At 40.2% G+C, this 12,132-nt stretch overlaps 1 protein-coding gene across 1 annotated transcript; it reads left to right on the forward strand.

Moving 5' to 3' along the window:
* Positions 1-230: 230 nt before the first annotated feature.
* Positions 231-11,200, forward strand: C1H3orf85 (chromosome 1 C3orf85 homolog). The gene is made up of 4 exons (XM_075172311.1): positions 231-291; positions 8,486-8,634; positions 8,829-8,914; positions 10,439-11,200. The coding sequence occupies exons 1-4, from the start codon at positions 243-245 to the stop codon at positions 10,509-10,511; spliced, it is 357 nt and encodes a 118-aa protein (XP_075028412.1). The 5' UTR covers positions 231-242; the 3' UTR covers positions 10,512-11,200.
* Positions 11,201-12,132: the final 932 nt, after the last annotated feature.

A 12,132-nucleotide genomic window follows, 5' to 3' on the forward strand; every position in this document is an offset into this window, starting at 1 on the left:
AAGTTAATGTATCCACACAGCAATGAGCCACTATGGCTCATTAGAGGCTCAGCTTGCAAAGTCCAAAGTGTACAAACAGAGGCATATAGGACAAATCTGAACTAAGCACTGTACCCTGCCCTCTGCCTGCACCAACAATTTACAGGTGTCTGGTAAATGATTTATAAACCTAAAGATAACAAAGTATAAAACCATATGACTGCCTCCGCTTTACAAAGGAAACACTTTCTGGATAATTTGCCATGTCTCTGAAAATGTTTCAAATTTTGGTGTCTGCTCTGCTGTTTACAGGTAAGTCCCTGGCACCCTCTCTCATGTCATTCCCTTCTGGCTTGTTAAATAGTCAGCTGGCAAAAAAAAATGTGTTACCACCAGAACAGCACTGATGGAAGAGAATTAACTGGAAAAATCACTGCAGCAGGGACATATGGGAGAGTGGGCGAGCACAAGACTGCGTAGCAAATTCTATGAAATACAATCCTGATTCTGCTCCTTGTGACTACTTTTGAACCTCTTACTGCTCAACCCCTCAGGTATGAGGAACGAGGATGCATTCCTGACCAAAAGGGATTCTTACAGGATGATTTCCTGAACTGTTAAAATTGTAGAAAGAGCTTAATGCTGTTTTTTTTCTGGAATCTTCCCTAAACATTGTTCTGATTTCAACATTTATTGTTTGTAAGAAACAATTTCACATGCATTCATAAGGATGCAAAATGATCTATTTCACAAGTGATTTCTGGGATGTCTGATTTGAATTGCTTAAGGAGACTGACTTTTAAAAAATCTCTCAGGCTCTCTGACCATTGAACCTTCACAGCACCCCGCAACCAGGGCACCTAAAATCAAGACTTACCCTGTAAAACTTGGACCAGAGTGAAAATGGATGGGGCAGGGCTGCAGCATCAACAAGGCTGAAAGAATGCTCTTCCCAAAGCAGCACAGACTGGTACAGTCAAGGACCAGTGATGCACATGCTGTGAGATTAATTTATTCCTCACTAATTTGGAACAAACCAGGCAGGCAGTAAGTGACTGTTGATTTCTCAGGTGATTGCCCGCATCGTGGAAAGATGCTCCATCCACATGCATGCATTAAAAGCATTTCTTAGATCTGAGCGCTCCAACACACATGCAGTAAATATATGATGTGAAGAGGTAGACAGAGTTAGCCAATGCTTAATCATGAAATAAAAAAAAGGTGTTTTGTGAATTCAGACCACAGGTGTGCTCAGAGTACCATCAGGTGTACTCTCTCTTATGGACCCAACACTCTTCCTTTTCATATGACCCTAAGTTTTGGCTGCAGTGAGGCTCTGCAGGGAGGGAAGGAGACGGAAAGGACCTTTCTCTCTTCTGCAAGTTAGAGCTCACCTAGAAACCTTCCTTTCCCCTTATTTGCACTTCCTGATCTGCTGTGCACCTGAGCTTAGACTATTCCTGGGTACTTGTCTGTCTTCCTGAACCTCACCTCCTTTCCATTAAAGGCCATCATGACACAAGCAGTGTCACCTGAAGCCAAGCTGGGAGCACAGCAGCCTGCTGCCCCTCCTTTTGGAAGACTTGACTTTGCTTTCATCTCCCTTATGTCTCTGTCTTTCCTAACAGCCTTGTTTGCCCTCTTTCCCAGGTTCCTTTCTTCAAAAGGCAGGAAGAACTATTTATTACTGATTTTTAATGAGCTCTTAAAAGTTTCATTGATCACAAACAGTTCAGTTTTTCATTAATTGTGCATCCTTTCAGCAATGACAGAGGCTGTAAGACTCACTAATGAGAACCTGACTCTTCATCACACCCTCAACTCAGCTGCTATAAATCACTCCCCAAAATAAACCATCCTCACTGCTCTGGGAATAGGCTTTCTGGGAGGTTTGCTGGACTTTTTCTTTAGCATCTGCAGAGTACAGCAGCAAGGGATGGTGTACTAAAGTGTGGTGTCCTGGCACTGGGATCATTACTGAAGTCTCTCAGATGTCTGATTGGGGTGTCTTGCCCATTCACTCAAGGTTAAACTGATGGCCACATATGGATTTAGGAAGGAAATTTTAAAAGGACCCACTGAGCAGGACCAATGGATCAATGCTTTTTTAAAATACTTTGCTGCTGGGGGAGTAGTTCCTTCCCTAGGATTATCTAGGATTTTTGCCAATTTGCCTTGCTATTTACCCATACCTGACAACTTTCCTGACCCCTGGCATCACACCAACAATATGTTCAATAGGTAATTCTGCATTAAGTGTCTGTAACTTGTCTGCCTTTGCTGATGAGGGAATGAGGCTGATGCTGTAGCTCTAACAATTGCTAATGACTGAGCTCTCATCTCTTGAACCAGAGCGCTCTTGTGTCCTGCACTGTAAAATTAAGACTTGTCAAAGACTAGAGACTACTGTACTTCAAGCTTTAAAAATAAACAGATGAGACCAAAATTTCAAAGCCTGGGTGATATGAACAGTGTTGAAGCACTTAACAATCAGTGACTTTAAATTTTGCTGTCAACAGGTATTAGCAAATCTAATTGATTTAATTTTAAGGCCTGTTACCATCCAAACACTTTGGGATACATAGCCAATGTGCATACGCACATTTCTTTTTCACCATTTAAAAAAGCAATATGCAGGTGTTTGACTTTAGTGTAATTGTACTTTTCAACTGAGAAAAGGTGACACGTGGCCCAGAGGTGGTCTGCAGAATCCAAAAGTCTATCCCTGCCACAATCCACCCACGTACACAAAGTACTGACAGATAACCACATCTTGATTTCCATGGAGTGCCACATAACCTAGAGAAATACTTTAGTGAAGAGAAAACAGCTGCTTCTATACTTTTCTTTCAGCGCTTTCACTGTTGTTCTGTGGTATTCTGAATCCTCAGACCAAGTCCTGGGCTCTGGCTTTGTGAATCCTTTCTGGATTTAGAAAGTTAGATAGCTGAAACATGGGGGATGTGTCCATTCTGGCTCATTTCTAACCTTAAGAAACACACCAGAGCTGCAGCATTTGATTTACTTTTTCAAAGTTCCCAATATGTCAGCACCAGCCACCTCAGCAAGGTTAAAGTGTCCAAGGTTGAAGTTTAGCTCTGTCCAAGCCCTGTCCTAAAGTGCTGATAAGACCTGTGAGCTGAGATTTTGACCAGACAATCACCAAAGCCGATAATAAGAAGAGTTATTAGACTAAAGGAAAGGAGCCAGAGCAATTGCCAAGTTTTGACATTTAAATCCCATTGATATAAATAACTTCAACAATAGGTTTTCAGATTGTCAGAAACTTGCAATAGTCTTCAGAAACTAGGGAGAGAAACAAATAGCTCCAGTTTATATGACAATGTGCACAGACTGTGTCTGAACCGTTGCTAAGTAATTGTCAAATTTTTTGTAAATACCACAGCAAATCAGACACAAACCACTTTTCCCTGTAGTAGATGCACACCAGGGAAAAATTTTAGTCCCAAGCCTTGAGATTGCTCCTCACCACTATACAATATTGCTGACCTAGATAAAAAAGGCTCCCGGGGGGGGGAAGCATATCCTATACTAAAGAAAGCTTAAAGGTGTGTCTTCTTATCATTTAACTCTACTATTAGACATGCAAATGGTGGCTTGCCTGCTCTCCCCAAAGACTGCTAAGCACACAATGGCTTGTACTGCTTAGCTTTTAAAAAAGAAAAAACATATCAATTAAATGGGTGCCTAAGCAGGCAAAGGTGTCAAAATTTAATCCCATATTCACCTTTTTGACTGCGTGATGAAGTGGCTAATTGCACATTCAGCTGATAGAAAAAGATGTCTTCCTGGGAAGATTTTGCAGTTTTACCCAGCTAAATATCTTGCTTTCTAGAAATCTATCCTTGCACAATAGAGTTAAGCTTCAATTTGAGTCTAGTATGAAGAGATTTTAAAGCACAATAATTTAAGATCTATGCAGGTTGATTTTATATTTTAAGTGCAGTTTGCTTGCTATATGGTAATACTTTTTTATTATTACCTTGACATTCCAAGCTATGTGATATGCCTTTTTCATCATCAAGGTTTTTTTTATAGTCAATGCTGGACTAAGTACACATTTGCTATTTCAACAAAGTTGTCAAGGTTCTACCACCATCTCCCCTCTCTCAAGTTTAGTCTTATACCAGTTTACATTAATCCAAAATGAGATGCTCAGGAGACACCACAGCAGTAATGATTACTAACAGATTTCCCCCTGGACAATCTGTTTAGGTACACAGGATAGACAAAACTACCCGCTGAAGGCAATAATTACATGAGCTAAGCATCTGCTTGCTAAAATCAGCCAATTTTTTCTATAATTTGCTTTTCGTATAAGAACACTGAGTGAATCTTCAAGAGATGATGAAAGGAAACATGCTAACTGGTAACAGCTGATACAGCCCCTGCAATAGTTCACTCCCCGCACACATTCCTTCTATTTCCCCTTTGGGCCATTAATCCCTAAATGTGCTTTTCAAATAACATATTTATCTAAGAGAAAAAAGGGAAAACAGTATTGAATAAAAACATTAACATAATATGTCTGACTGCTCTTCACAGTGAGTTAACTTTGTTTCATTACAATTTGAAATTCTTCATCTTTTTTCAGCTCAACTTTATGCACTGTGAGCCATTTCATTAACATTACCCACTTGCTCCTAACTCCCTCTAGTCTCACACCCAGGTGCTCCAAAACTCTCTTCTCCTGGTTTCTGTGCTAGTCTTCTGCAAGACGGAGAGCTGCACTCCTTCAGGAGTAGTCTGTATTTATAAAGCACCTACTTGAGCAACAAACTCTTCCATAATCTTTTACTAAGCTGTTCAAAAGGTACACCCAGTCTGAGAAACCTAAATTGAGGCAAGATGCAGGTTGTTTGCTGAAGACTATACACTGTATTCAGAGGGGCTACTCAGGTGGACACATCTAGTCTGGTGCTCCCAGGTCTACATTAGAGCTTTAGGACCTTGCTTTCTCTGAGCTCTGCCAGAGCACAAGCAAACATGCAAGCCTTCTTGTCTGTGTAGTCCCAGTGAAAGACCAACAGGACTATTTCTGGTTTCACTACAAACAGTCTCACTAGAGTTCTTCTGGAGGTGAATGAAGTTTGCCCCATTCAGAGATGTATAATGAACTTTACAGTAAGATGAAGAGAGAATGAGCTAAGCCTGAAGGATCAGCTTGAATATAAAGGCACTTACCTGATTTTCTTCTGGTACTAATGCATCTTTGGAGTGCCCCAGCAGCTAGGGACAAGCCCTGCAGAGATGGCTCCCAGGTGCTAAAGGTGAGAGGTCGAAGGATTTGAGATAACAGCCAGAAAAGAACAAGAACTGGGTGTCAACAAAAGAAGCCAAGAGCAGAGCTGACACCGCTGCCTCCCCTTGAAGAAGGCAAATACACTTTCATAGAATCATAGAACAGTTTGGATTGGAAGGGACCTTCAAAGGTCATCTAGTCCAACCCCCCTGCCATGGGCAGGGACATCTTCAACTAGATCAGATTGCTCAGAGCCCCGTCCAACCTGATCTTGAATGTTCCCAGGGATGGGGCATCCACCACCTCTCTGGGCAACCTGTTCCAGTGTTTCACCACCCTCACTGTAAAAAATTTCTTCCTTATATCTGATCTAAATCTACCCTCTTTTAGTTTAAAATCATTCCCCCTTGTCCTGTCGCAATGGGCCCTGCTAAAAAGTTTGTCCCCTCCTTTCTTATAAGCCCCCTTTAAGTACTGAAAGGCCGCAATAAGGTCTTCCCAAAGCCTTCTCTTCTGCAGGCTGAATAACCCCAACTCTCTCAGCCTTTCTTCATAGGAGAGGTGTTCCACCCCCCTGATCATTTTTGTGGCCCTCCTCTGGACCCGCTCCAACAGGTCCATGTCTTTCTTGGGCTGAGGGCTCCAGAGCTGGACGCAGTACTCCAGGTGGGGTCTCAGCAGAGCAGAGCAGAGGGGCAGAATCACCTCCCCCGACCTGCTGGCCACGCTTTTTTTGATGCAGCCCAGGACACTGTTGGCCTTCTGGGCTGCGAGCGCACATTGCTGGCTCATCTCCAGCTTTTCACCCACCAGTACCCCCAAGTCCTTCTCGGGAGGGCTGCTCTCAATCCCTTCATCCCCCAGTCTGTATTGATAGTGGGGGTTGCCCCGCCCCAGGTGCAGGACTTGGCACTTGGCCTTGTTGAACCTCATGAGGTTCACACGGGCCCGCTTCTTGAGCTTGTCCAGGTCCCTCTGGATGGCGTCCCGTCCCTCAGGTGTGTCGACTGCACCACTGAGCTTGGTGTCATTGGCAAACTTGCTGAGGGTAATTATTCACTTTAATCAAAGTGAATATTCAGTATGGTTCAGGATGGTATTTCTCATTGGATACAGGTGCAGCTGGAGCAGACTATATATTAAACATTGAAAGTTAATACCCTTAGGATGCTGCACTCTACATCACAGTAGCCAAGACAACACCTCACTGTCCCACCAGCAGAACAACAGGCTCATTTTTTGAAGATGCTGGCAGGGGGGAAAAGAAACACAAAATACAGAGCTGCTTAATGATCTTTTTTTCTAGCTTACCGTGAAGCTGGAAGGCCAGAACACATATTGGTGATAAAATTTATTGTTTAATGGCCCTTACTAACTATATATACATTTAAACAAAAGTGAAGCCTGTTGCTGAGCCAATTTCTGATCCCAGTTCAGTTATCTCAGTCCAGAAATGTAATAATGAGCTTACAAAATATTTAATACGGAAAAAAAACCCCAAATTCAGTAAAGAGAAGTTAAGAGCTCATAGATTTTTCTAATGGATAATAGTAAATTGCCAGAGAAATAATGAAAATCGGCACGAGCTTAGTTTTATCTTGTACAGCTCTGGAACAGAAGTGTTACAGCTTAATAGACAAATGCAAGAAATATATTTTTTTCTTCCCCAGGCCAAAATCTTACTTATTTTTTGAAGTACAGAAATAGCTATTCATCAGTTCCCTAAGGGAGAGAGCACTTCACACAACAAGAGTCTTCACACCAAATGTCTGAACTTAGATTTTTCCATGGAGTTGTTAACATTTTTAAAGATGGTATTCCTTGAAAACTCCCTACCTCAAAATTTCTGTCTCCAGTTTCTGATTATAGTAACTTGGAATCTGAAGAAACTGAAGTAGGAAGGAACTACTGGGACTGTCATTGCTTGCTAAGTACATTTTTAAAAGTACTATTTCATGTCTTTGTTAAGAGTGAAGATGACAACCACCTTCACTTCTTTTTGTTTGTTTGTTACTGTATAATCAAGCATTTTCTCACCATATTTTCAAGCATTTTTTGGCTTTGTAACGAAACAAAGAGAAAAGGAGCAGCAAATACTCTAGCTCACATATCTGCTACCTATATGTATTCAGCATATGTTTTCTTCTATTTAAAAAATTAAAGAATGACCATGTTGCGGATGATCAGCAAAGCTAGCAATAGTAGCAAGTGAACTGGATTCAGCTGAGCATTGCGCATGAAAGCAAACATTTAACAGTCTCAGTTAGGTTTTCCCCCTAGAAATTGAGGAACAAGGGCATTGGAGAGCTGTCAGTGAGGCGATAGCTTGCCTTGCTGAGCTCCCATTGTAAGACACAATAGACAAGGGTTCAAGTTCTTGGCCCATCTGTACCAAGTATGTGCAGGTCACCCTCAGGTGTCCATTTAAACCCACTTCACTTAATTGGAGCACAGCTGTTTACAGACACTGGCCTCAGCTTGGCTGACGTATCCAAGTTTCAACTTAATCAGCGGTTCATTAAAAATTGTACAATTCGGACTGACATGCTATTTCAGACCTGTTTAACCCCAAATGAATTTATGTCTTAAATTAGTCACTGGAGACTAAGAAAAGACTTTTCCTGCACCAGGGCCATTCATATGAAGTTAATGAGGAATTCAGCCTTTTTCTTGGGCAGAATGGTTATTTCAAGAAGATCTGCAAGAAGTACTTCTGCATCTGGTGTGATCTCAAAAGCTGTCTAAAGCAATGTGATAACAATATTAGAAGTGCAATATCTTTTGCTCACAGAGTAATTTCCATGCATGCAATTTCTATGCTGCTACTAGTGGGAATAAATACTACAACTAAACCAGGTGGTTTAGAAAGAGTAGTTAAATTCATAGGTAGGTTTAGGTTTTTTTTAAAAAACCTTAGGCTTCTCAACACACCTGAGACTAGTGTAATTCCAGTCTAAGATTTTTTTTGGTCACAAAATCTTGTATTAAAAATAAATTAGTGCCTTAATTTGATTGTAACTTTATTTACTTTGGATTCAACAGCAAAATAATGATTTATAGCAGTTGTTTTATTAACTTCAGGCTTTAAAAAAAAAAAGAAAAGTCTTTCTGAAGATGTAAGGTAGGACCATCTTTGATTTCTGTTAAATAAACTTCAGGTCCAAAGACATGCTCCTTGGGTATAAATGTGTTTTTTGAATGCACATTCTAAAATATTTTTCTGATATTACAAATATGTCTCAGCTTCCATTTCAGGTGTCCTTGGGGCACCTTTTCTGACAGAAGAATCAGCTAATCAATTTATACGACTTAAACGACAGATACCATATTCTCAGAACTACTGGGACCCAAGCAGCAGCCAGAATGCATGGGGATACACTGTGGCTGAACAGGTATTTTATTCCATCATCTTGCAGCATCTATTCAAAAAAAGAAAGTACAGGTCTGGGATTAACACGTAACCCTTTGGGGCAAGGGAGGAAATCTGTCCGATTTATCAATGCAGGCAAGGTTGCTCAGTAGTCACATGCTGTATTTATTCAGTATCAAAGCTCAGAATATTCTTTTCTGTTTTGATCTACTTCAGGTTAGTGAATCATGGACAGCTTTGAGAGACACAGCACAATACTACATGGACTTGGGTTCCTTTGCCTTTGATCCTTCGATTACCAGGTATGATGGGGTTTCTTAACAGAGCATTTAATAGACTCAGAAAGCATGTGTGTACCTAAGTAAGTAAAATTGACCAATATAAGAGTGCTGGCAATTGGATCCTAGTGGCATAACTTGACACATTAACAAACCAAATTATAAGAGATGTCTTGAATAACTAAAGAAGATTTGTTTTTACTGTCCAAGTTTTATAGTTATTTAGATGTGGTCATTTTATTGTGGCAAGTTCTTTATTAAATATGCTTTGAAAGAATTCATTAAAAGCTTAAAGAATATATATCTTTTTAAAAGTCCACAGAAACCAAACTGCAGAAATATATCCTACATAGTTGATTTAAAAAGGAGACAGAAAGCAATTCCTGAGGAGAAAAATAAAAGATAACCCCCCCCATCTATTTCAGTAACAAAACTGTATTCAGTGTAGAATAAAACCTCAGCAGAATGAGACATAGCCATTGGTCACAAGTACATGAAATGAAGTGTCTCAAATTGTCAAAGAGGAATTATTTAGGACTTGCTAAAGTGCACACATTTTTGGGACATAATTTTGTCTAATTTAGGGAACAGTTGCTAAATGATTCTCTTTGACAAGCACAATGCAGAATACACATGTTATTCCTGCAAAACACTTTTCATACGATGATACCACATCCTTTGAAAATGGACAGGAGTGGGTAGAACTAAAAGCATACAACTTCAAGTTTCAGTGCTTAAAATAGTTACTAAGACATAGCAATCTGATCAGTCTGACTGTAACCACCAATAGGAAAATGGGTAGACTTCTTCTCAAAATATACTTTGAATTGTATATGCTTTGAATTTTATTGACTTAAAAGTAGCTTTCTTTTTGCAAGTGAGCACAAAGTTTCATTTTGAAATGTGGCTTTTGAAGAGCAATTTTTTATAAGATAAGAATTTGATTTGGAGACTCTCGGATTGAGCTTTCTAGGACTGTTCCACCTGAAAGGCAATGCCAGTTTCACTCACTCTGAGCAGAAGCAAAGTAGAAGAGAATAGCTAAAAGTCATGATTTGTCTGCCCTCCTGCCAAGCCTTCAGCTGGTGCCCTTGGGGGACTGGAAGGAGGCACTGGGATATTCTCTCACAATTTCTAATACTGATATGGGCAGCAGCTCTCTTGGCTAGCCGCAGTCGCTTCTGCCTTATGACAAATCTGAAGTTAGCTGAAGACACTTTACTCAGTTTTCTGGAAAAAAAACACCCTGTCTTTTCCATCAGAAAAATTATTCAGATAGAAAAGGCCTAGCCGCATCTAATTATTAGCTGTCCAATACATGTGTCTGAAGGCTGTGATCCTGACAGCTGCCAGGCATACTGCAAGATGAGTTATGCCTCCAGAATGATGATCCTTATGATTGCCATATGACAGGCTTAAAGCCAGTTTACAGAAACACATTTATAGACACTCCCACTGAAGCATGTTCATGATTTCAGAGCTGCCAACAGGATCTTTAAATTAATATTGCAAAATTTTTCTAAAAGCAATTTATTCCATCTTTTCTAGCGACAGATCTTACATGGACATGCTACAGCAGTCTGGGACTCATCTCCAGCAACAGACAAGGATGAGCTATTAAATCCTACACGTCTCGTACCTGGCCATGTTATGATATGGCATGTTATGTATTTGCCATTATGTATTTGGTTAGATGACTTTATCTCATCCCACTGTCTAAAACAAAAATTAACACACTAATTCTCTCAATACTACATATTTTATATTCGTAAGTAGAAGTGAGATGTAAGTCATGGTAAATTGAATAAGAAGTTGAAGACAAGACAACTGTTAACTTTTAGCAGATTAGGTTTAAAAAACCCTGTGTTTTCAGATAAAACATTTTTTTGACTAAACAATTGTTTTTCAATGTACATTCCTGCTTCTATGACTGAAAACCACATTTTTATTTCTCAGTATTTTACTTTAGCTACATTTTTGAGAGGCAACTAAGAAATGGAAATCCGTCACTTTGGGTGGATAAGAGAAGTAGAGCACATTTGCTCCAGGTTTGGCTAGTAAGAAGAGTATACTTCTGTACTTCAAGTGCATTTCCATTTTTTCAAGTACTGGAATCAAATTAGTAGGTATTATAGTATACATCCATATCATGTGTATGCTTTGCTTTCCCCATTTAAACTTCTGGACTTGGTCTTGAATGCCAAAACCAACAGAAGCCACAGCTACCACTGTGAGTTGCTTTTTCTTACTCCGTGGAAGTAGGAGCTGGTGGAAACACTTATTCACGGCTCCTTTTCTAATAAAAGCGGTGATGACAAAATGTTCTTTATGCTAAATTCTTGAGTCTGGAAGTTTCCCCATTCCTAATCCATTAATCTTCCTTATTTCAGGATATCTTTGAAGAAAGGATTGGGCTCCCACATTTCTTTTATGTGTTATTAATATACTGCTAGCCGTTAAAAGCTTTCAACTCTGGTTAAAATTTCTGCATGGACGAAGAGGACCTGTTGGGCAAACCGAAATGCATGGTAACCGTAAGGGCAGGGTAGGTGAAGGCAGGCAATTTTTGCTCACTTTTTATCCTCAAAGAGCAGGTTCTGTGTGTTGTGCATTTGGGGTTCTTTGTGAATACGGACTGTATACTGACTGGAATGAATTCGAAGATAACGTTGCATCTTCTAAAAAGAAATGCATATTCTGGCATTTTGGCAATCTCTACCATGCTCCTAGGTATGAAACTATCCTTAGGCCATTACTAATTTCCCTGCATAAGACAATGGGCCTGAAATTGCCATTATCCATTAGCTGAATCTGAAAATTCATTAAACACTTGAAAGAGATAAATGAGGTGCAAGGTCAGTATTTACCACGTAGAATTTCACATCTTCAGTCACACTACTTAATTATGAATGGTTCATTCAAAGATAAGGGGTGACAAGTGATATATAGACTAAAAGACCTCGCTAGTTAAACACTATATGCCTCCAGCTGTGCACCTTGCTGGTCCCAGCGATGTTGCTGCTCTGCAGGCAGCGATGCCCAAACCACTTGCGCATCAGTTCCTGAAGTGCTGCTGTTTTCAGCCCTGCCTCTCTAATTCATGTTGTTGCTGCCAAGGCAGGGGTTTGGGATCTGCTTGAGAATTAGCTGTAGTTTTCATGCCTGCATGGTAAGTTAAACCAAAATGGGAGTTAGTTCAGGAAATGATTTGCAAACGGACAACAGGCATCCCTGGAGTGTGG

The sequence above is a fragment of the Calonectris borealis genome, chromosome 1, assembly GCF_964195595.1.
Source record: "Calonectris borealis chromosome 1, bCalBor7.hap1.2, whole genome shotgun sequence".
In the NCBI taxonomy this organism is placed as follows: Eukaryota; Metazoa; Chordata; class Aves; order Procellariiformes; family Procellariidae; genus Calonectris; species Calonectris borealis.